Raw genomic sequence first — 27,059 nt, 5'->3', positions numbered from 1 at the left:
TATATATTATATAGTCTCTTTCGTATTGTTAACCATTTTCTCCTTTTAAACTTAAAATTGAACCTTCTTTCAATGCTATCTGTCGTTTGGTTGGTTGCTTGACTAAATTAACAGCTAGGGTCATTAAAGTACGGCTTCCTGTATACGAAATGTGTTTTGTGCGAAAAGTACTACATGTTTTGGGAAACTGCAGTATGTGTAGAGTTGTGCCAAATCCGGTAGGGGCATAGCTAGCTTTGTAATGTAACAAAGAAATAGCATGATTTTTAATAAAAAAAAAATTACAAGACAGCAACACATGTATAAGCACATTTATTTAAAAAATAGGTTTTAATCAATGATATACATGTATAAAAATAATTCATCATGGAATTCTAAATGAAAGACAATGATATCCATTTTAATTAAGCTGAAGTTCTACATATTTAAAGATGCTCCATCGCCGACAGAGCATAAATGATATTCATCATTTGAACAATAATTGGTGTTTAATCGTGTATATATATGCCTAATTAACACAAAAAATAACATAAAATAATTTATTTCGCCTTTGGTGCATGCGCAATTATCACTTCATTCCATATAAGATATAGTACCACGGATTTTTTTCGGGATGCAATTAATTATTTTTCATATTTTTAACTTGAAGTAAAATTAGAAGCTCAAACTTTTCAATGGTGGTAATGGTGTAAAGTAAGTAACTTTTGTAACTGTAGAAAAATACTAAATCGTCTGCTCCTGTTTTTGATAGTGACAAAATACCATTTGTCAGCGGTGGAGCATCTTTAATGTATTCTATGATACAATGTGGGAACCAAATAGTTGTATATAGGGTAAATTTACAATCAATAAAACTACTTATTTATGCTAATTAATCATAAATGAAAATCACATACAAGCATAAACATCCTCACCACTCTCTCACAAAAGTAAGAAATATTCTTCTCAGATTTCAAAAAAGAATTTTTCTTCTAGAAAAAAATTTCTTCCAGAAAAAAATTTCTAAAGACCCATAGAAAATATTCAGAATTTTTAGTGTTTCAATATCTTCATAAAAAACTGCATAATTTTATTTTTGCTAAAGAAAAAAATGTATGATTATGTGTGAATACTATAATTTGCCTCAAATAAACATAAATTCAGTGATCGAACGAAGTAGATTTTTCAGATCTGTAGATTATGTCAAATCAAAATGATCAAGATCTCTCTCTGGAGAGATTCCTTGAGTGTCCTGTATTGACACCGCCATTCTCTTTAACAATACCGTGACCTCTTCTTGGAGGATCTATTGTGAAATGGAGGTGCGTAGGGCGATACAGTATAGGAATGATGTATCTACCGAATTGTAATTCTAGGCCTTTAAATGAAAAAGCATGTTAGGGAATAGTAACATGTAGGCTATACGATATACCAATGATGTAAAATAAGTTTAATACTAAGTGAGGTTCCTGATACATGTACACCAATAGATATATTCAGTAATACTATTTCTGAATGACTCCAAATTCTTAACCCATAATATCTAAAGCTACTGTGTTAATTTCCTTTACTGCACAAATTCTAGGACATTTTCTTCTAAACATAAATATTATCGAAATATAAATATCGGATACACATCAAAAGAAATTCAAACTCAAAGGAATATTTGTACAATATGATGGTTATGTCAAGAATTGGACTATAATTTGAGAACAAAGAAAAAAATCTTTCACAAAAATAAATTTCAATGCGGCGGTTTCGAGGTACCAAAATCGCGTGGCTAAAAAGTTCTGTCAATTAGTCCTACTTTCCGATGATTGTGCTGTCACAAACATCACATCGAAATATGACGTCACAATCAATGGACAGTAGGACAATCAACCGTGAATCTTACTTTACCCACGCTGTTTTGGTATCTCGAAATCGACATATTGAAATGTAACAGATGGGAATAAATGACAGGTTAAAATACTTTCTTAACTATCATGACAAATCTCTGTATTAATGTAAGTTATAATATTTACAAATGTTTCTACTTTTAATCAAAACATAAAGTAATAAAAACCAAACTTTGAGACAAAATGTATTGAAAATCAATTAATACATTTACAACCATTTGTCTACTTCATTTTTATACATACAAGTATGTATATAAATCACCATATGAACAAGCAGTGATATACAGTCTCAACAATGAACAAAAGTTATAATATCTTTCACATTAACAAGACAAAAAAAATAAAGCAGACGGGCTTGGTCTGAAAACATCACAAATGAGATCTGGCCACTTAGCTACATGTCATAGAATGAAATTTACACTATAAGGATTATGAAATATATCGGCTAACACATTTCACAGTAAATGCATATTCATCTTTGGATATAATATTTTATTTATTTACTAACAGACAATCTGTTACAGGCCCATTACCTTTCAGAAACAAAACTATAGATTTCTTTAAAACAATGACATCAGAAAATTTATATCGGTGGCCTTAGATGAGGTAACAACGCGAAATAAATGCAAGCTTCCTTACGTAATCCATGTTAACTGTTGAGATTAATTTCGCTGTTTTCCCGTCTAGCGCAGTGATAGTCAACTAACACGCGTTAAATAAGATAACGGCGGGAAACAATACAAAATTTTCAATATCGTTTTAGATTCCCATTTTAATCATCAAAAGCCGTTTAAGAAGGGTAGTGAGCCTTAACTTTGTTACATTCTTGATTTTTACTGGAAAGTTAAAGTGTTAGCAAATGGGGATTATTGTATGTCTTTTGTGCACTTTGTGCCTTTGATATCGAGAAACAAACTATGGTGGCCATATTGCCATTTTTTCTTTCCCTGATTTTAAAAATGAGACAGGCCATATTTAATACTAGAGAGAATAATACTGACCAAGTTTGGTCAGAAGTACAATACTGTTACTAAAATACACTGTACCTTGTAGTAGAAGTGAATGCTGCAGATGTAGCTTGCCATATGTACTCGGACAGAAATTGCACATTAATTTTTAACTTATCTAAGATGAAGTGATGAACCTCTATAACCAACTAAAACATAAGTAATGTGGTTAGACATTATTCTAATGAAGTTAACAATATTTGCGATGACACATGTAACAATAAAATTCAGCCATGCCATAAGGGACATCAGTGTCTAGGTGGTTATCGAATATTCTCGTCCACCCATCCCCCTCTGTTACTGACAACATGTCATGAATATTTTCCTCAATGGCCAGTTTCACAGACATTCCTTAATTTCCAGGAATTCCTTCCCTTAAAATTCCCCATAGGAACGCATTACAGAAGTTAAAAAGAAAACCCTCAGTTAACAAGTTTCCTTAAAATATGTAATCCTCTCCTATGCAAAATTATAATAAGGAAATTCTTTGACTTTTAGAAATGTTCTTGAAACTGGGTACAGGTACTCTGGCTTCCTCCTATCATCCAACCCTTACATATACTTAACCCTGGCTGCAACGCCAAATCATGCCTTTCACAAAGGGTAGCTACCCAAAAGGCAAATTTTCTACATCTCCCTATCTTCTTTCACAAGAAAATATTTAATGAGGTTTACAAGTGGAAGATAACAAGAGACAAGAACAGATGGAGATAGATAATGTGTGACTGGGGAGGGAGGGAAGTAAGGGGTGGGGGTGGGGTGGTGGAGGTACGGTTGGGAGTCACTCGTGAAAAGTACTTTTAGATATGACACGCACAGGATGTATGACAAATCGATTGTATCATAAAAAGAATATAAACCATAAGCAACAATTAGTACATCACTTAATGTACTGTATATCAGAAATATTAACGTACTTGTTTACATCATTCCATTCCATAAGAAACATCAATTAATATAATTGTACATTATGTATGTCTTTCAGTTAAAGTCAAGCTAGATTAACAGATTATCACAAAAATATTCATGCAGCTTTCCATAGCTTCACAAACAAAATATCCCAGTATAGATTACAATTATGCAGTTTGTGACTCTTAATAATTTGTATTATGTTATAATCTCAGGATATTTCTATCAGCATATACATACGTAAACCTTCACTTAACTTCATAAAAGCAAAACCCTGAACATGGATACAAAAGTGGAATGTAAAAATAAATGGGGAAAATTTATAATCATAAATGAAATTTTACCGGGCAAGCTACATCAAGTAATCAATTATATTCATTAAAGTGACTAATATTTAGAGGTCACTGTATAATCTATTGTTATTTTTGGATATCATTCTCATGAAAAAGGTAAAGAACTATATCATAATCACTTGATTTATTGACTGTGCCCTTTATTGCATTTTGGTCTGAACATCTCACAAACATTGACCATCAATAACTTTGATATTGGCTATTTAAAAGTTAGTTCCTAACTTATTTTGTAGATTCCTTTGTCTTCATCATGTTTTTGAAAAAGAAAATATATAAACGATCACACTTAGAAACTTGTTTAAAACAAAAGTTTAAAAAGGCAGATAATTCTTTCAAAGAATCAAATGTATATCATACACATGTTCAAAATGCAACTTATCACATGTCCTTACCTCTCATTAAGAAGTCATATGTGAACATTGGTAAAATCGTTCAGAGGAAAAACATACCTTGGTAAATAATAGAAGAGCCCATCATATCTCAAGTTAAACAAAAACTTCACACAAAGGGAAGTATTCTATGACTAATGTACTACAAGTACATAAAATAGAAATGAAAAATTATGTATAAATTAATTTGAACACTATAGAACCAAACTGTATTACTAGTACATCAGAAGTCTTGACAAGTGTCTTTATGTAATATGTCATATATTGAAACTATCTTAATAATATTCTCCTACGGTGGGAAAGATTATGAACTTCACAGACAATTCAATTAATTAGTGATTAAACATTATTAGGTTTTCTTGGAAAAATTTCTGACACTTTCTGAATATAGGTAAGAAATATACCAGAAGACTGTTCCAAATTAAGAAACCATTGATTAGAAATCTATAATGTATTTCTGTTGATTTGTAAGCATGATCATTCTAAATTTGTTACATACAAATTTGAGGTTGCCAAATTAATTATGTTCAAAAACTAACACCTTGGCTTTCATCAAGATTAAAAACCTATGAATGGAATATTAAATATACATTTTGATGACTAGAGAGCAACATTGCAGTATTCAAAGACACAAAATCAAAATTATATTGGCTATTAACACATGCTTCTCTTACAAACATTCAGCACCTTAAACGATAGTTAGAAAAAAAGACTAAAACCTTGCACCATCCCATCATGACAGATTACATGTTACAAAAACCATTCTGCACTGAAATTTGCGTAAATACTTAAAATACATTATGTGATAGTGTAGGTACCTGGGTACATTTATGATTTTTTTCCAAACAATTCAGCATTTGAAATACTTTTTAAAACTTCTTTTCAATAAAAACTAATGTCCCAAGAAAACAATGTGAATTGTTCAGGTACCTCTGTCTTTCCTCCACCTTCTAAGCATGGCATTATCCTTAAATGACCCAGCTGTTACTAGGACATTAAAGCAATCGAGCCACATCGGTTACTGCATAGTACTGCCATGGTGATAAAACCTAATATCAACTAAACACACCGACCATCCTCAAACAGCTGGTACAACCAGAGAAATAAGAAACAAAACAATAAAGTTTTAACAATAAAACAACCTTTGTTACCGTGACAACATGAAATCAACAGTAATTTAAATAACGAAACTTTCTTGCTAAATATTTCCTTATACATCCACATTTAACCAAATCATGAAAATCCAAAATAAAATCATTGTTAAGCGATTTCTCTATATTCACCTGGTTAGGAAAATACTTGTTAAGCATGTTAAAGCTTGTTTTGAACATAGCACTGTAGACACTGCAATATGCAACATAATACAACACATCATGTATGATTCTTAACCTCCTCTGATTTCCCCGAGACAAGTTGAGATTCTTCTTCAGAACAGGTACCACGCACCTCACCTTTACCTAAAGTTGTAAGCACAACAGATGCTCCAACAAATCTCCTCACTTAAATGAGAGTTTCTGTAGTAACTAAAGCACTACTCTGGGGAAATCCAATCACTATCAGTAAGACTTAGTGAGAAATTCCCAATCAAAGCTTCAAATTGATAGCTTCTAGCATTTCTGAATTAATTGAGAATCTCAAACGAAGTATCAACTTAGAAAATCAAACCACTACCACTAAAGATTTCACCACCGAGTTTTCAAGTCGAATTATCAATAAAGCAACAACTAAGAAAACTTATCATGATAGGACTTTGGAAGGTTCCCAATCGAGTCAAATCATTACTGAAGCATTGCTTTGATTGATGAACAAGTGCCTTCAGGGTGTCATTGCAGCATACTTTTAAACATTTCTATTTCTTTAACACTGCTCGATAGTCTGAAAAAGAGAAACTGTATCAGTAAGTTAATCCTCCAAAATGGATGTAAAAGGATAATACTTCAACATCTAGCCATCCATCTTCATACACATTAAAAAAACTTTTCTTTTTATAATAAATATATCCTTCGTGTATCAAAGATCTTGAAAATTTGATTTGAATTGGGCCATTTGATGTATCCAAACGATTTTGATAAAATTGATTTTTTATGCAGTCGTTTTGTTATTTGACAGAAAAAAAAAGACAAACAAAGCCTTTCAGTTATCAAAGTTTGTGATAATTATAGATGTGCCATGCATGTGAGGAAAATGGAAATAATTTTACCTGCCAAATGCATTGAAAAGGGAGACAATTTCTGTTCTTCTAAGTTGAAAATCTTGTTTCTGTAAAGCATCAACTGTTGAAAGTGGCCCAATAGAATCTCCAGAAAACAGGATCTTTAACGCTGTTCCCATTCCCTGTATCTACAATGTACCAAATCATTAACATTTTCAATGACCACTGCATAATAAATCATAACAAAAAGCTAACCAGCAATCATATAATTGTTAGGAGAAATGTGATGACCTTTAAATGACGTTTCATCATTCAGATATTCATAAAATATTTCAAATATAATATTACCAGATAGATGGTTGTAAAAATAAGAAACATCTGCAAGACATAAATGCCATAAACTGGGTCACAACAAGACAGACATAGATAGCACTATATGTTCACCTTCATTTTATGGTAAGAGCATACAGATATTTATACAAGTTCTTTCTAAATCTAGAATTGATCATCATTAAGTACCATACATGAATAGTTGTAGGTATAATTACCTGGACTTTGCCCCACAGTTTACACTTGTCACAGCCCACACAGTCCATGATCCGTGAAATGTTGAGGAAATGGTTCCTGAACTCCTCCTGTAATATATTGTATACAATATACTAAGACATGTATCACAATAAAGAGAACCATATTTTCCCTATTAAGACCGCCTCCTCTAATAAGGGCACCTCAACATATTTTGCTGAAAAAAAATCAACTTATTTCACAGAGTTTTTGTGCCAGATTTGCCTTTGCAGATGCTAATAAAATACTGTTCGGTGCTTGTAACATATATCTGGTCATCTTTTATAAGAACTAAATTTATTGCATTGGACAACTTAGGACATCTTTGCCTAGTGTTTAGACATGAAATGGCAAGAATGCCATGTTCAAAACAAAATGAGTCACTTGAATGCCCCACACATGTGCGTGGATGAAGACTAACTGGCAACAAAATATACAGATTTTATGAATAGTTACAGTTTATCTATGATAAAGGTCCCTAAATAACAGGAATGTTACCATTTCTAAGCGTTTAATTGTGTGCTCCTGTCAGTATTTCCTATCTGTAAGTAGCGATCGAAAGCACCATCCGCCATTTTGTGTACGCATGGTAAATAAACAGGCAATGAATAATAAATAAAATGACATGTTTATCAAAATGCAGTAGTACAAACCTTAAGCTTAGCAGCTTCCAATGGTATTCCCTGGAATAATTTACTCTCATCAAATTGGTCTGGAAAAGACCTGAAATGTAACAAAACGTCACACATTACACACATTATTGATTTATATGTCACCCGATATGTCCAACATAACTAAAGTACATATCCTGTATTTCTCTATTACATAATTGGCTTGCATTAAAAAGACACATCATCCTTGATACTCCAGGGATTACAACCTGTTCACAATGGAGTAACAAGAAGGAAGACATGTATAACCAGCTGAAATACTTACTTTACAACGGAAATGAATTGTTTGACCTCTTCTTTTACTTCCTTGTCACCTTCTGAATCACCAGTGAAAAATTCCTCCTGTTAACAGTTAAAAATGTTTTATTTTCTAATTAAAGTACTTTCTTGGGAAAAACTCATTTCAGTGATAAAGCAGCATAATGTTTCATGTTTATTTATCATATAAAGTTACAATATCCAAAAACTAACTAAATAAATCAGTGTTATATACTGATAGTGACCACATACCATGTACCTAAAATAAAGTTCAATATTTTTTCTATTTTTAAGAATAAGAATCTTGTAAGGTTTTTTCCTGATAATAGTTTAAATTTCATTTGATAGCGTTCAAACACCTATCTGTAGGTAAGTTAATATAACCATTTTCAGTATGAGAAGCAAAGGGGAGTAACTCTGGTTCAATTACCAATTAATATTAAGACACATCAGAATTCAAATACATAGATACAGAAGACACAAGTGCCTGTCCAAAGAACAACTTTAGCTAATAGCAACATGGGTGCGTAATTGGTTTATTAACTATGTGATAATGAACTTGCCTGTTCTAAATAAGGGGCGGCCTTGGCTAATGCTCTCAGTTCTACTAGATAGGTGAAGTAGAGATTTTTCAGATACTGTGGCCCGCGACCTTTGGTGGCATCAGGGTCAAATCTTTTTGTAAATTCCTGCAGATTGGGGCCCCATTTGGCTGGACTGTAGAGTGAAGCTGAAATAAATAAAAACATCTTATACATATAACAGAAGACAACTTCTTCATTCTTAGAACTCAGCCCCTTTCACATGCTGTAATACAAAGCTTAGCATTAAATCTGGAAAATGTCTGCACGACATAAATGAACTGCCAACCTCAGGCAATCAAAAGGTTGATGCCCATTTCTCTGAGGTGCACAGCTAAACATAATGCTGACATTTTTTGCAAAAATCCAAATGTTAGTTCCTGAGATGTGTCATTTATTTTCAATAAAGACAATATGTGATGAGAACTTTGGAATCTTAGTTGAGGCATGACATATTTAAACAGTGGAATATATATGGTTACAATAAGAAAACAACAGTATAAAGGGAGACAATTGTACCTGGGTGGAGATACTTGGCTGAGAGGTGAAGGTTGATACTGGTATGGAGGCCGGAAACAAGACGATAGAAAGCTCGCTTCTCAAGACACATTGCTGTAAGATAGACATCATTATCTAATAACTAAATATTACATTGCATTATGACAATTGCAATTCTAGCGCAACAGTTTTGAAAAGAATAGCTTTTGGTGAAATACAGATAAAGAATTGGTATTAAGAAACGTATTCAGACAAAATCAAAGTATATCATAGTAACTTTAACACCCCAAAAATATTGAAATAAATAAAAATTTCATCAATTCAGATTAATTTGATTTAAATTGAATTGCAAAAATATAACTGGATATTTTTCTGATATCAGTAAGAATATGAATGCCAAATACATAAAAATTAGCCCAATATCTATTCATGAGAGGAATTCTTAGAAAAGCAGAGCCTAACACGATTTTGCCCTCTTCTACTTCCAGACACTTGATTTGTAGCTCTTCTGCGTCTGGAAGCTCTTCTATCTATGAAGTGGAATATCTTCTGAGAAGATTTCTCTTCGAATATGTAGAAGAGTGCATATCGAGTTGAGCTCTGTTTTTTATATAATTTTGTAGGTAACTTCACACCCAAAAATTTGTATACATTTGAAATTATAATTTATATCCAAAAAAGATACATGTTAAAACATCAACTCCTGTCACAAAACAACACCACTGGTGAAATTTATATCATAAACAATAACATAGCTACGATATTCAAATTCATTAAGTCTTGACACAAATACACGTATGAACATATTACAATTTTATTTTAAGTAAGGTTTTAAACATTATTTTACTTCAGTTTGTCCATGTTGGAAACAAAATAAAGAAAATGAAATATATATATAAAAAAAATTACCCTATACATTGTATTTGTGAGGAGAAACCTGATATACATAACCACAAAGATGAAGACCCAGAGTACTCTAATCACATATCAGCAGAAATAGATTGAAGCGTTCCCATAACATCACCTTAGTCTTGAGAAACCAGCCTTATGTAGCATGTATGGAATAACAAATGGTACAAAACTAATACCTTTAGATTACATGAATACTAATATATATTATTGATATTTAATGAGATACAAAAAATGTTGTGTATTGCCTAGACTACTGCGCATCTGATTTTGTGTTAGAACTATGTACATGTATCTAAATTTAATATTTTAAGATTATCTCCCCTTGTTGAGACAGATGAACTCAGAATCTGACAGATATATCAAAGACTTTGACATTGTAAAACACACAAATCTGTTTTTTATACAACTAGTTCAGAAATATTTTATTTTACTGAATGTATGTTATGTATATAATGTTAAAAAAGATGTTGATTTACCAAATATAGCTTATGCCTAATGTTTATTTTGTAGCAGGAAACACTTGAATGTAACAGGATTGATAGTTTTAATGAATAAAATGCTTACAGTTGGTTTCTCAAAAGGAAGGTTCTATATACCAAGTAGCAGTGATCGTGATATTGTACAGTATGAAGGACCACATGCCCCATCAAGTGTACAACACTTTTAGATACTGTAGCTTTCCCACGAAGTTCACCGAAATACAGACCAGCATAAGAACAAGTCATATATCAAGTTGTGTACCACAATGGTAGTCAAACATTTCAACATATGGCCTACAAGTGTCAAATTACAACGAATATAAAGAAATTACAAACTTCTATTTACTATAACTTGATACATGTAATACTTGTTCCTCAACAAAAGAGAAGACATCCGATGACTTTGACGGTCACCCGAGATTTGATTTATAGCGACTAATTTTACCCTTATTTGTCCATTCTTCATGTCCCTGGCATGTTGGGGCTATAAATTCACAATCTTTTTAACTCTTGCATTGCATTTGTTCAAATTGAAGAAGATAAAAATATAAAAATTGATAATACATTATGACGACAGACAAAAACGATATGAAAAGGCCATTTGAGACTCTGTCTCAGGTGTCCTAAATATAGAATAAAAAAAAGATGTCTCCATGGCGACAAATTAGAGGTACAAAAGCTGAAAGTGAAACAAAGACTTTCTCCGAGATGTGAAGATAAAGACGACAGATTTGGTCACAATATATGCCTCTATTGTTACCTTCTAGCTCGTTAGCTGATATGACATAGAGAAAAAAATTACAAAATTATTACTTTCATTTTTAGTTAGGGAAATAAACAAACATATTACATAAATTAGTGAAATACTTTTCAAAGTCAGAAAAATTAGCCTTTAAGTTTGTTATGTCCACAAACTACTAAAATGGACATGTGAAATAATACAGGTATCATTTGTAATCACTGTATTATTATCATAGAACACTACAAACTGTGAAACATATCCAACCAACCATCAATATGTTTAATTTTATATGGTTATAAACGATTAAGATAAACGTTTTAACCATACAGATATGGAATTTTAAAATCACTAATCAGATTTAAAGCCTTACTTATAGTTACTCATTCTAACAGAGACACCTATCACTCCTTTAGGAGAGAAATCAGTTGCAAAAATTAAATATAATATGAGCACCAGCTCATTCAATCTGATTAAAATCCAGATCCTTAATCATTTCATTTAAACAGAGGATCTGTCAACATAAGGGGGCATGTTCTGGTGACCTTTATGGTTTATATATATACTTCAGAACAAATATATTTTTTACACCTAGCTATATCAATTTAAAATAACATTTCATCCTAGTCTACATATACATATGTACACTTAGCTTGTTGTCCTCTTGTCACAAAAACAACTCTGACAGCTATTTCAAACTATTTGTCACCTGAAATTCAATTTCAAGATTCTGAAAACAGCAATATGATGGACAATTTGAAATGTCACCAGAACATGATCCCTTGTGTGATGTTGTCAGATCATTATCAGGATTTGTATCTTAATCAGATTGTTGCAGCTCACAAAAAAAACTGAAATAAAGATACCAACGAAGCACCACAACTTTACAGCAGTTATAACTTCCAGTAAATAAATCAATAACAAGCTGATATAGTTTTGCTAAATATGTAATATAATTCTACTGGACTTATTCCCCCCAAAGCGACACTAAAATTAAGTTACAAGCAAAATATTATAAAGCAATTATAAATAGAGTGAGTGAAAACGTTTCACAAACTTGAACCATTCTTCAATCAGTATTTCATAAAAAGAAAATAATTGAAACAAGTGTTGTTAGTTTGAACATCATTTTTTTTAAAAAATGAGAAAATGAATGATAAAAAAATCCACTTTTATAATCTTCACTATATTTCACCTTTTTTGATCTGCTCAAATATAAAGGTGTCAAAGAATATATCTTTGTCGTTTTATTTTCAAAAGTGGGCCTGCATTCAAACTAAAAGATTAATAATGCTTGTATGGTTCAAATTTGTCTTGTATTCATTGTTTCTAAGAGAACAATATATTGAGGTAATGGACAAGGTTATGGAGCCAGGAGCTATACCCACAGAACATTTACCAGTTTGTCCTTTCATCATAACTGCTATGTAGAGATGAAAACAGATAGGACAGTCAGATTATCAGGACAACATGATATATATAACTCTGGCCCTGTGGGTTTCATCAACATTTCCTTAACTAATTATATGATCATTTCAGGGCCTTTACCTTTTAATTTGGGAAAATACTACATTTTTTCTCTCTTGAAATCCATATATTTAGCACAGGTTTTTCTTTATTTGGGAAAATTACATGTCGGCCCCAAATATATCCCTTTATGGACATTTCAGAGTTTTGTAATAGCGGAAAACCGGAGTTCCCAGAGAAAGAATAGCTACAAATTATCTCACTGTCACACATGTCCAATTTTAGACTTTGAGTTTGTACATAGAAGTGGAGGGATAGTGGTTAAGTCTTGAATCTTTATTTAACTTTAATCCTTTGCTATGTAAGGTTTAAGTTGAGAAATTTCTTAAAGAATATGTTGATGAAACAGAGGCTGCTTTAGAAAACTAGAGTTCAATTTCATTTTCAAATCATATTTTCTTTAGATATCTTTCTGATTTGTTAAGTTAGATGAAGTATGTGGTCATCTAAGTCAGTGGTCAGTAAAGTTAGTGGTCAGTACAGTCAGCTGTATGAAATTCACACGAATACATTTTTATCTCTACAAGAACAAATATATTTTCATTTTCAACAAATATACACAAATATATCAATCAAACATCATTTGGAAACATCTGTGCCACTGCCGATCCCCCTAGTTGTTTCTTTAGAAAAGTTTTGATATATGGAGAGGAGGCTATCTAAGATGTGCACAATATATATTTTTTATGCAACCAAAAATGACATAAAGCAAATAAAAACATCAAACCACACCTAAACAGAACTTTACTATAGAATCTACAGATTGTTCCCATGACCTTCCAGCAGATATAGGACCATCTGCTTTATTTACCTTTAAAATATGCTGGTTTTCCAAAATTACAAATAAAGTGTCTATTATTATGTGATATTACGTATATTACAGAGTAAAACAAACATCAGATTATGATTTAACAGAATGGTGGGTGGAGCTCAACATGGGGCATCAACCACAAGTTTATCTCCATCCATAAATTGCTCTGTAATTATCTTATATAGTGCTGAAATATTGTTAGATGTGAAAATTAAATATATACAGAATCTGCGCTGCAATTATGATATATTGTCATGGCGACTAAGAGTGAAGTTTTAACTAACAAATATCAAACACACTAAAATCTATGTTTTCTTTACAAAGACTGTAACTTACCAGCAAGAGACTGCTGTGAACCATAACTGAATTTCCCATTAGGCCTGAAACACATCAGAGAGACAAATAAAATGACATGCATAGTTTTGTTTTAGAGTTATCTGCTCCTGTGTGAGGTAACACTTTTTAGTGATAACCATATAATTGGATGTAAAATCTATAACTATTGGAGTAAGAACTAGCACCAGTTCATAAGAGCGATACACCACAGACAAGACAGAAAGTTCTGTATTGAGACAAACTAAACTTGGCAAATAATCTTTACAAATTAAACCCAATTGCATGATTAGATTCTTATACCATTTATGTCCTATTATATATGTTTTTGACAACATAAATGAACATTCTTAAAACTAGACATCAATATCCTGAATGAATTAGTTTCTGATCTATTTGATCACTGTGACCTTGAATGAGGACATGTGTAATTCTTCAGTCACTTGTAAATACATATAGTATACCTGGTCTTTACCCTTCCTGCTGATAGAACTTACTTGAAACAGTTTTCCTCGTAAATACTCCTCCATATTCTGTGGGGACTCACTCCCTTATAGCCAGTGTATCGCTCAGGGTTCAACAGCAGGTCTACATAATCCATGTCAGTGGTATTATCATCTACAAATAAGGTAAATCCAACCATCATAAATCACTACTTTTAGACGCATGGGCCTGCATTAATCATCTGATAAACACACTCTTCCATTATATACAGACAAATAACTTCTTGTCCGACATCCAACCATTCAAATGAATAGTTCACTATCTTAACTGCAGATAATGACTTATGAAAGTTAAATTAGGTAGCTAGCTGTCTTTTATTTTCATTTCACATTTTTCTATTTGTTATATCATAGAATCTATGAACCATATCCTTTTGTTCCAATCAATTTTCAATTATAATGACAACAAATTAATTTTTTTTATAATTTTTCAACTTCTTCGTTGTTGGTACAAACCGTCTAGTTCACAGAATGTCTGTAGTTTATCGTCATGTTTGGTCCAGTTCTGGAATGCAGCTTTACTCTCTGCACTGAAACAAAACAGTGCAGCATGTTAAATTAGTTTCAAACAAAAATCTGAAAAAAATACTTTCAGTTCATATCTTAATATTCTTTTAAAACAGGACCCAAAAATATGTTATCGATTAGTCATTTCATTATCTAAGTTGTAAGAAAATTATAACAAACCGTATTTATTTTCATGGGGAGAATAACGTAATAGATTAATCACATACCTTTAAAATAGAATTGCAAAATTCTAAGAAGCTAAATTTTAATTTTAGGTTAAAATCGCAAAAACAAAAATTACCCACAAAATTATTTGACCACCTGGTAATGAAATGAAGGAAAAATGAAAGAGCAAATGATATACGATGGAAAATTGATGTCCATGGATTTTTTTGTGATTCAGAGTTACTGCTCTTGGGAGCAGGTGGTAATCTTTTACTTTCTGCCAGGATGCTATATCATTTTGTCTTACAAATTAATGATGCTACTAGTCTTGCAAACTGACAAAACAATCAATATCTGCTCACAAGTGTAGAAAATTATACATTAATATGAAAGAAAATAAAATATGATGTTATGGTGACTAATCTTACCTATTCACCCCTAAAGACACAATTAAGCTATTCTATTTCAAATACTTGAACAGTCCATTGTGAAATATTAGGGGCAAACAAGGTAAATTCAAATAAATTGGAAAATGATAAGAATAAATGAGGGAAAATAAAAAAGTTCTATACCTAATGGTAGAATCCAAGGCCCCTAATTCTCGTTCCTCATCACATGTGTGTTCTTGTTGGGCTTCTGCAGTATACTGTAAATAGTTATAGATATGTTAGAAAGGAGGTAGTGGAAGCCACAAAAGTCATACAAGAACTACCACATGACTTTTATACCAAGAAACAGGCATACATAGCTTTGATCTCATGAACCAGAGATAGAGGGTACATAGTACACAGAAATCTTAACCATGATATGTCAAGATAGCGTACTTAAATCAAATGTTATGATTAAGCTTTTAAACAGTAAAGTACATGCATATGTATGTAGAGTGCTATTATTCATAGTTAGGCTAATAAATCAAAATATAAGTGAAGTGCCACAAAAAGAACTAAAATGACAATCTTGATGCTTCTATGCCTATTTTAGTGTCGTAGGAGGTAGGTGCAGACTCCTGTTACAAAATATATTTGTCAGATATGTGAAAATTAAAGTCTTTCCAGAGTATGCCCGAGTATTATTTCTCCAACAACTACATCTAATTACTATCATACCCATCCCTTGTTAATGATCATCTCATACTCAGAGGAGGCTATATCTAACATCTGTCAATTATTTTAAATGACATATGTCTGCGACTCTCTCCTGAGCCCAGAATGTAGTATTGAATATCACTGGTATCCCTATATGGAATAAAAATCTCTATATGTGATTGCCAATGTAAAATCTGCTGTTGTCTGGCTGTCAGCAGCAACTTTGATAACACTTCTTACATCTTTAAAAGTACAGTATATATATATATATATATATATATCTAATGCTGAATACAGCTATTTAGTATTTAGTGTAGGTGATAATATGCCAAAATTTACCACAGTTGTCATGTGGAATCACCAAGTAATTGGTTTTATATATAAATAATGTATCATTATCACAATAAAATCTTCATATAAATGTTTGTTCATGCCTGCATTTCTATTTTCAGATATATTTTAAAGCTGATCAATATGTAATTATGCATACAAATTCACCGGAATTCTAGAATATACTGTTGCTTTATTGTTCAATTTGCTGTGCATAAGCAAAACCTGTAATCCAGCTTAGGCTATCAGCCAATGCATGCTTATTATTCCCACTAATAACCTAACAGATGTTACAAGAAATCCTTCTTATTGTCGAGTAAATCAAGTCTTTTGTACTTGATACGAAACATCATCTGTTTCCCTCCAAATCACACCTACATATCAGCATCACACTCTTTTGTGATCTTTGTTAGATTCAAACCAGCTGAGGTCTTTCATGATATCTTATACTACATGTATTGGGTATATTCTGTTGCTTTAATACCTTTTGATATCATAAATTGTGTAAGTTTATTATAATAAAAATATTCAAAAGTATATGAGTACTAATTATATTCAGTGTAAAAAGTAGATATTTCCAATAGTAAGCTTGAACATTATGAACATTTCTGTTATGGTTTGCCCGTTGTCTGTATAATGTGATCGGGTAGAATGTGTCGTTCGGCAGCATGCTTCAGTTATATAGCACTGTAAAAAGGGCAACAGTTCCACTATACAAGAGGACACGCCACAAAATATATACCCCATTTTCCCAGGACACACAACTCGCATGATACACATGCTGCATACCGCTTACATGGAAGGTCGTCCTTACATGACCTTAGCTGTTAAAAAGACAACACAAACAAACATGCATAATGCTGTAATGTGTCAGTATAAAATTCAGACCGACTTACAATTTTTGAAATGCGTTATGCTTCATACACAATTTGCAAAATTACATACATAACATTTAATATTATACCTCGATCATGTTTATAACAGTGTATGTGATTAATTGAAATATATCGCATGGAAGGGAAATAAAACATTTGGGGAAATAAAATATCATATTTTCTTTGCTGCCATGGTGATCATGACCACCATCTCATCCCCATTTCCAATTGTACAGCAAAGACGGATGAAACTTAAAATGTCAAAATATCATGTAGACATTTTTTTGTCTGTGCAGTGTGTATCGAATATCGCATAGATGTATATAGTGGGTTGCACAATGTCTGTGCGATGTGTGCAAGCTGTTTTTGGTATGTTGTGCGATCTAACAGCAGTACTCCTGCCAAATAATCATCTAGCTATTGAATTCAAGTTGAAGCCCATTTCAGATTTGTTTCATTATTGGTGAACTTGGAAAATTGCATTGGCACTGACGAAATAGTAGTTCACTGTGATAGCCAAACAAAATGCTTACAGAGTTTATATGGTACCATGTGTGGTATAAACAAAATGTTAATTGAGAGCTCTAATGATCATTTGGTCTGAAAGGGAATTGTAGTAGGAAGAGAATTTCGTAAATACTTCATGTCTACAACATAGTATTGAAACACATTTGCGCAGCTATGGCTTTCAGACGGAAGAAACTATTTTTGTAAAACTTATTAATATCTGTCGTCACCAATGTTCTGTCATAGATTTGAATGGCTCGCTCAGTGCACGTGATTGTGACATAAGCAGTGTATAGTGTGGGCATCTGTATACAGAGATTTTTTTGGGTAGACGATCAGATTTACTGACAAAATACAAACAATCAATCATACATATTAATGCAATGGTACAAAGGGAATTAATTAATTGTTTTCTGACATCTAGCATACAAAATCATTGTTCTCATAAACTGGCAAGTTGCAAATATTATATATATATAAATACATCAGCAGAGATACAGTAATATGTTATGCTTTAATTACTATAAACTGAGAGGGAGCATGCCTATGTCGATATTGCATGTAATAATGAATTGAGGCAGATGAACTTTGACCTACTGGTACATTCTACTGTGGTTTAATTGTAAGTCATAATCACTTTATATCATACCTTGACAACCGTATGAAATATACGAAAAAAGCCTTGCATTTCAAATGCTATTCTTTTCATATCTTTTAATAAATAATTTATTTTGTTTACCAAAATCTTAAAATATACAGCATAATTTATGCGTCATCTATATAAAACACAGATATTAGGTACATATACTGGCATCGTAAAATCTGAAATGTGCCTTTGTGTGAATATTCGATTGTTTATATCTAATGCATATGAACTCAATATACATTTCTTATTGTATTTTTGGTTTTACTGTTTTGATTTTGAGGCGACCCCCAGAATTTGTCTAGTATCCGCCCAAGTCTGCGCACATAGAACGTTCACACTTACTATTGAAAATGTCTATCATGTACATGTATATTGACAGTACATGTATGTAGACAGTAACAATTTTGCTCAATTAGCGTCATTTTTATAATTACCTTAAAACAGCCCTGTTAAATACTCTCCACCACATTATACTGTCAATTAAAGTTAGTCAAACCTGCCTTAGTGACCACCTCTGTATAAAGACCACCTGCTTAATAAGACAAATTTCTTGTGGTCCCTAATAGTCAATTTCAACAGTATTTGCCATATGTATAAACACCACTTGGCTGTACATGTAAAGACTATTTTTTTGGTCCCTTGGGTGATCTTTACAGAAAAGTTTAACCATATGTAAAGTGAATGATCCCTGCATAAGTTTATCAGGTGTTCTCACTGTGGCTATCTGAAATCAAACTTACTTTATCAGCCCCGTTCTTTAATCCTTCCGGTAATTGGTCCTAGAGCATAAACAAAAAGAGTAATTACAATTCCTTTGGTATGGTATACATTATATGTAGTTACTAAAGTAAGTTGTAATTTATCAAAACAATATTGGGCCTTAACTCTGTAAAAATAACAGAAGAATAATTTTCATTTATCGCTGTTAAGGAAAAACCATTTTATGGTAGTATATACCCATTATAGATTATCGTTGATTTCATATAATAAATTATGTGCAATATGGATTGGCACTTTCCAGAATAAATATCAGTGTTCTAATGTTGAAAATAATTATCTGGACGAGTAAATAGTGTGGAATTGTTACCTCTTCACAAGTCGACACACTGCAATCCTTCATGGCACAACGACTATCATCCGTCCAGAATGGGCATTGTTTCTTCAGATTAACCTGTAAAGGATATTTCTAAAATCAGCTTAAATTTCTTTTAAGTATATGAAAATTACATGTTTATCTGTTCCAATCTATGATGATGCTGATTTGTTCCATAAAAACTGTATCAGTTACTGGTAAATGGATTTACAGTCACAAAATTAAGCACCAAGCATTGTACATGTATATTTTACATGTTGATGTAACTTTAAAATTGTTTAGGAAACATTTGACAAATAATTTGTGTGCTACTGGTCCTCTGGATGTTTAATGAATTTTAAATGTTTATAGTTGGGTAGCTGCTTTTGTCATATTTGTGAGTTTTGATTATACATTTACACCTATAAATGGTACAGCGAATCCTTCCTAATGTTATGTTCCATTTATCAGGCAACAATGTGATTTTAAGAGGAATGTGACATTAACAGTTGAAAGAATTTTCATGCATCAAATCAGGAAATGTAATATTTTGAGAAGGACTGTAGTGTGAATTGAAACAACCATTGTCACATCATAAAATGGAATTTGAGTTATAATTTGTTACATTTACATTCTGAGTGTTTCATCACTATAAGAATCAACCAACTGATGAAAAAAATACATTTGCCTATGAATACACTTTGAAAACACTATGAATACAATGTTTCTCGTGCATCGATCAGCTGATTTCAAACATCATGCCAATTTCATATCAATAAAAAATAGTCTCCCACAATATTTTAATGTATATACTTTAATGTGTTGTTTCTTGATATAGAATCAACTAAGGTTTACTGTAATAAGTCAATCAAATATTATCTAACTATATTTCTTGTTTATTGTTTGTCATTTGCAAAAAAAAAAAGGTCGACCGAAAGGCAGAAGCTTGAAAATGGACGTTGTGGTACAGCTTTGTCATCCAGCTTTTCCATTCATCTCCTTTCTCGTCGTGTATAGGTATCAAACTTTTAAATGTAATATCATAACCTTTCAATATATTTTATTTTCATAAATTATTCTAATGTAAATATATTGATTGAATGTATTTTTCCATTTTTCATAATGGCTATGAATAGCAGATTAACTATCTACATATCTTCCGTCGAGCGTTCCACGGGATATGTAAATAGCTTTTGATATTATAGCTGCTATGAAAATAATCAAATTAAAAAAATACATTCAATCCCACTATAAATTGTACACGTGAATTCAAAAAATGATCAATGACCATATATACAGAAAATCCTTTTTCAGTCACATTTTTACCTCAAAATGTTCTAATATACAAGTTTATTTCAGAGACATGTTAGAACATGCTTTCAATAGATGTTCAATTCATATCAAACTTGTCTATGAACATGAAGTCATTATATTTTAGCCAATACATACTAAGATTAATGATGTAACAATGCAATTAGTGACATTTATATATAATTATACTGTTGTTTATATTGTAATAATCAAACAGCTAGACCAATAAACATATTATTCACCAAGGACTAATGTGCAACACCTAAAGTTATAATACAGACCAGGTGTAACACCTGTTTGACAAATACTGTAGGTATACACTATCACTGACAACAAGATGACTTGACATATTGATTATAACTGTCAGTTTACAAATTCACGGCCTATTGGTATATTCAACACATTTGTCAAGTTGTCCAGCACTATACACAAGCTTTTAAATCATACTGTATGTAGCTATGTGAAAAGTGTATGATAACTGGTATGAACTCATGCTTATCTACATTAAAATCTCATTAATTCAACTTTTATGCTTAAAATCTGTCACAAATATATAAATTTACATACAAGGAAGAAAAAGTCAAAGAATTAAAGAAATGTATGCATAAATTGTTTGAACTTGATCTGTTTGGATAAATAACGTACAATATCATGCATATATCAAGTTTTTCCAAAAAATATTTTGTCCAGACAACGGTATTTAAATAACCAAAATCGAGAAACAGAAAACACAGTAATAATGCAATAAATTTCCCATCATTCAGAGGAAGACATGATTATTGATTCCTATTCTATATACAGTATGTCTCTCGGGAGTATCATATATAATTCAGGTGACATCTACAATATTATAACATAGATAAAATCAAAGGAGAATAATTAGGTCTCCTGAGTATATTCTGTCATACAATTTATTACACAGTATGTGTTCACCAGAAATCTATTATCTTTTGTTTTATATATATAACCTACCTGGTACTAAACCTATGATGATAGCTGTGTGATTTAACTGTGTTACTTGTTAGTATACACTCCGCCTATATGCTTTTATGGGTATGATATGGTTTTAGATAGTGGAACACTACATAAATATTTCATCTTGTTCTTCTTGTAGCAGTTTAAAGCCAAGAGAATGTATATTGACATCGCAATTTTTTTATTTTGAAATATCTAGTCCTTCAATAGATATACTGTACATGTGTGTGTTGAAATTAAGTGAACATGGGGTTTCATGCTGGCCAAAAATCAAATGTATATGCAAGTCCAATTATTTGGTAACAGATTTTTGAAACCGATTAGCAGACCTCCACCCAAGTAACTGGTAAATTGGTTAAACGTTGACAACCCTAATGAAAACAAATTCAAAATGTTAACAAATTGTGATATGCTGCTTTTTATTATGCTTTCTCAAAGACAATCATAACAATTCATTTTCTAACAAGAGATCCCAGAGGGATCTTGCCTCCCACAAAAGAATAATCTATGTCTGACAATGGAAAGATGGATATTTTCCCTGCTTTTCAAATTTTTTCAAGCATACTACAAGTAAAATTTGAGACAGATCGCTTCGGCACTTTCTGAGAAACAGCCGTAACAAACTTTAACGATGAAATCCAAGATGGTGGCAGGTTGACCATCTTGTTGACCGATCAGTCCTAAAAGGCATTGTGCACAACTTAGGGCCCAAGAGAACAGAACTTTCTGAGAAATATTGGTAACAAACATTAATTATCTAAATCTAAGATGGCTTATTGACCGATCAGTCCCAAAATGCATTTTGCACAACTAAGCGTAAGGGGAACCTACGTATGGAATTTGAGAGAGATCCCTTCAGTAATTTCTGAGAAATAGTGGTAACAAACTTCAACTACCAAAATCCAAGATGGCTGCCTGGTGACTGTATTGTAAGACTGTTCAGTCACAAAATGCAATATGCACAACTGGGGCCCTAGGGGAACCTACATACCCCGTATGAAATTGGAGACAGATCTCTTCATTACTTTCTGAGAAATAGCAGTAACAAACTTTAGCTATCAAAATCCAAGATTGCTGCCTGTCAGCCATGTTGTCAACCGATCACTTCCAAAATGCAATATGAACAACTAGGGCCCTAACAAACTTTAGTTATCTAAATCTAAGATGGAGGGCTGTCGGCCATCTTGTTGACTGATCAGTCTCAAAATGCATTAATATCAACAACTAAGGAAACCTACATATGATATTTGAGAAAGATCCCTTCAGCCCTTTTTGAGAAATAGCGGTAACAAGAAATGTTAACGGACAAATGGACGGAAAAGTGATTTGCAAAGCCCACCATCTGATGATGGTGGGTTAAAAAAGTGGTCCAGTGACCAATTTAATAAGGAAGGAAATTAAAGAAAAAATGCTTTAATACATGCACCTATATGAGAACAAGAATGTTAATTTGTATGTACAAGATTTATCAAATTTTGATGTGTACATAAAACATGATTCTCAAACAGCTGAGTGTCATTGTATCAATTTTAGAATATTCCTTCAATTGATCACTAAGCCTATAGATAAATTAAATCAATTAACCACATTTAGTCTAAGATCTTGGAAACTGCAGACACTTGCTCTTAAACAGTATTTACACAAACTTACATGTATGCAATATAACACTATGGTACTACATGTATGCAATATAACACTATGGAACACTTTGTAAAATAAATGTATTTATTTTTCCAATATGGAAACTTCTAACTGTAATGATAATTTTTATTAATGTAAACTTCACAAGATATAAAAATTTTGGTAAAAAGAAAAAAAACCCAAATTGTATGAAAAACCTTCTTCATGATGTATACATGTATTTTTTTTTAAATCTAATGTTGACACACATGCATGAAGAGGCACTATTACTATACATATATTATGTTGTTTTTTTGTGTGTTTTTTTTTTGGACATCCTATTTAAGGTTGTGCCAGGTTTTGAGTGTATATAGAGGAAAGACAAGATAATCCAGAGTAAATAAACCACTGACATATTGGTATTGTCGGTTCATTGTACCAAATACATGTAACTTGAGACTCCACTTGGACTTCAACTTGGTTTCAAAAGGTGGATGGCTAGTGAAAGTGTGTCAGGACACCTTTACCACCTGGCTACTACAGGCCCCTGTACCATATATGTATACTTTGTTAAAGTGATCATCTAGAAATACAAAACAACTTACTTGGAAGTATCTGAAGTAGTCTTTCTGTAGTAAACTCTGGAGGAGAGGAAATATCTTCTCATTGTTTAATGTGTCCAGAGTTTCTACCTTACAAGTGCAGTCATCCACTTCACCATTCAGCTGAAAAATATTTATCATTGATTTCATCAAATTGATTCATTTATTTCCATTAGTTGATTTAGTCAAATTAATTTATATTTCCATTAGATGTTGACATACAGGATACTATATTACAAATCAATTATCCATTTGTTTGTTTGTTTGACTTACTGTTCTGAGCCAATGCTTTAATCATCATGATCAGGTGGCAGAAAGCTCAACTTGATTGGGAAAAGGAGATATTTGAACCTGTTGTGTGAGTTAAAATTTGGGAAGACTAAAATGAGACAAACATTGATCCATTTCCATTCCTGACTGTATATGTAGACCTTGTACTTTGCTCAAACAATACTAGAGGTTTACAAGAAGACACTTTTTTGTGCATCCTGTGTCATATCCTACATGCATTTATATGATTAAATGTAGGATCACATTGAATATTTAATAAAGAAGAAGTTTTAGATATGATGTGAAATTATACTTATATTGGTAACATTTTTTAAAAACAGGCTGACATTATCGTAAATCTGTTATCTTAACATGAAATTACCTTAAAATGGAATTGATTTTCTTCAAATTAAAGAGACACGAACCTTAAATAAGTTGTTCTGCATGCTTACATATGGTTTTCAGATGTTTATTGAATATTTTATTACAATGATTGGTTATCTAAAACGACAGGAAAACATGGGAAATACCTACCTCAAAAATGATAAAAATAGACAGTCATATTCTATTTTTGGAACACAAAACGAAAGCTGGCCGATAGCGAGGTTATAATGAACAACAAACTTGGTGAAATGACACAGAATATTAGTTTTCCACATTTTAAGATTATTTTCTAATTTACGATGGTAGACAAATGAAGATTAAGCCATATTTGTTATAAAACAATTTGTATTTAGCGTAAGAATGATAAGTCAAAAGTCAAACGAGACTTTTCATTCGACAGGGCACCGCTAAGGGAGGTTCCTGACCTATTGCACATATGTACATCACGCAAGTATAAAGTTGGGAGTTGCTCCCGTCTCTTGCATTTCAGCGATCCTTTTATATTTACCTACTTTCCAAATTGCGCACGTTACTGACTCTTGACGTGCACTGTTTTCTATCGGAATTTGTTGGTGTTCGCTTCACCCACGTTTTTGACCCACCATTTTGTTTACATTGTGCAGTGCATTGTGAGAGGTCACTAAAGTTCAACACTACTACTATCGTTACAAAATTCGACCGGGCCGGTTCAAAATACAGAAAGATGGAATTTCCATTAAATAATTATTTTATTTGACACATTTGCACAATAACTGATATATATTACTTAGTAAGGTATCTGACACGTCTTAAATATGTACTTTACTCAAATTTACATAGTTTATTTAGGTTCATGTCCCTTTAAACATCAACTTATTACATTCAATTGACAGAATATATAAAAACATTAATAAAACAAATCTGCAATCTCTAGCGTTTTCACAGCTATCGCTGCTCTTTAGGAGATGATGGAAAGCAGCGATAACTGCGAATGTGCTAAAGATTTTGCTTTATTTCTGTTTGTTCGTATTTTAATTATATCACAAGTATATTCAACATTTATTTATTATAAACATTAATATATATTTATACCAATATATTTACATTCACTTGTCATTTCTACTATATAAACTAATCAAGGCAAAGTGAAGAACATATGATGGTATAACTGACACCAAAAATGTGACCATTATGACTTCACTATTGTTGACGTCAACTGATCACCGTAAAAATGGCTGTTCAATCTCATAAATTAAATCATCGTTGATAGAGGGTTTTTCGTGGTCTTGCTAAACAATGTTAATGCAGAGACCACAAAATGAGTTGATAATGCAAATATAAGCATTAAACTATCTTCCTATGGCATCTATGGTCTATATATGCCAGATCTTTGCAGACAATCATCTCATAATGCGCTAGCGTGCATTATGAAGATTGTCTGCAAAGTTCTGTCATCTATATAGACCATAGATGCCATAGGAAGACAGTTTAATGCCTAAATATACCCGATTTCGGTCTATATTAAGCAATGCTTCTTGACCACATATTTAGGTGATAACGCATGTTTTATTTGAGATGATCAAAATATTGGTTTTTAGTTTACTCTTCTGGTATAAAGTCAAAAATTCTTAAATTGCATTTGAAATGCTCATAAATCACTGATTATTATAATGACTCATCATTACTAACCTTGTTGATGACAGATGGTTTCTATTATTTTTATAAGATTTATTGTTATTTGGTATTGCCACTATCAGGAATAATAATAATACACTAACAAAAAATTTTTTTTTCCAATAACCACATGCTGACAATAACATTCTCTAGATCAGCCGTTAGCAAAACAACCGATGAAACATTGATCATGCATGAGCTGTTGAGATTGATGTCCGACTTGTATGCTTACCTTACAGAAACAGGCGTTGGAATCATTTTGTTTCTCTGGTTTTGTTTGCGTCGATAACACAATTGTTAATATAAATACCACACATTGCAAAAAATTGCAAACCTCTTTCCTACGTTGGCAAGTCATGCTTTCGTCACATATTTACGCAGGGAGACCGGTTTATCAATGTTTTGAGAGAGCCGAGCAACACCTAAAGGAAATCCTTACACTAAAATAGTACTGAAAAAATCTCCTTTGTTTTGTATCATAACAGAAAGAGTCA

The 27,059-nt window shown here is 32.0% G+C and overlaps 1 protein-coding gene across 1 annotated transcript; it reads right to left on the bottom strand.

The window, feature by feature from the left end:
* Positions 1-295: 295 nt before the first annotated feature.
* Positions 296-26,997, bottom strand: LOC138318531 (ERO1-like protein alpha). Its single transcript, XM_069260978.1, has 15 exons — positions 26,798-26,997; positions 24,262-24,381; positions 19,766-19,849; positions 19,419-19,457; positions 15,808-15,881; positions 15,020-15,093; positions 14,558-14,678; positions 14,064-14,107; positions 9,281-9,373; positions 8,744-8,910; positions 8,188-8,264; positions 7,905-7,974; positions 7,236-7,322; positions 6,736-6,875; positions 296-6,410 (listed from the first exon to the last, which is right to left on the bottom strand). The coding sequence occupies exons 1-15, from the start codon at positions 26,921-26,923 to the stop codon at positions 6,359-6,361; spliced, it is 1,368 nt and encodes a 455-aa protein (XP_069117079.1). The 5' UTR covers positions 26,924-26,997; the 3' UTR covers positions 296-6,358.
* Between the last annotated feature and the right edge of the window lie 62 nt (positions 26,998-27,059).

This window comes from Argopecten irradians, chromosome 3, assembly GCF_041381155.1.
Source record: "Argopecten irradians isolate NY chromosome 3, Ai_NY, whole genome shotgun sequence".
NCBI classification, from domain to species: domain Eukaryota; kingdom Metazoa; phylum Mollusca; class Bivalvia; order Pectinida; family Pectinidae; genus Argopecten; species Argopecten irradians.
The sequence above is the reverse complement of the archived record's forward strand: the minus strand, read 5'-3'. Positions and strand labels throughout refer to the sequence as shown.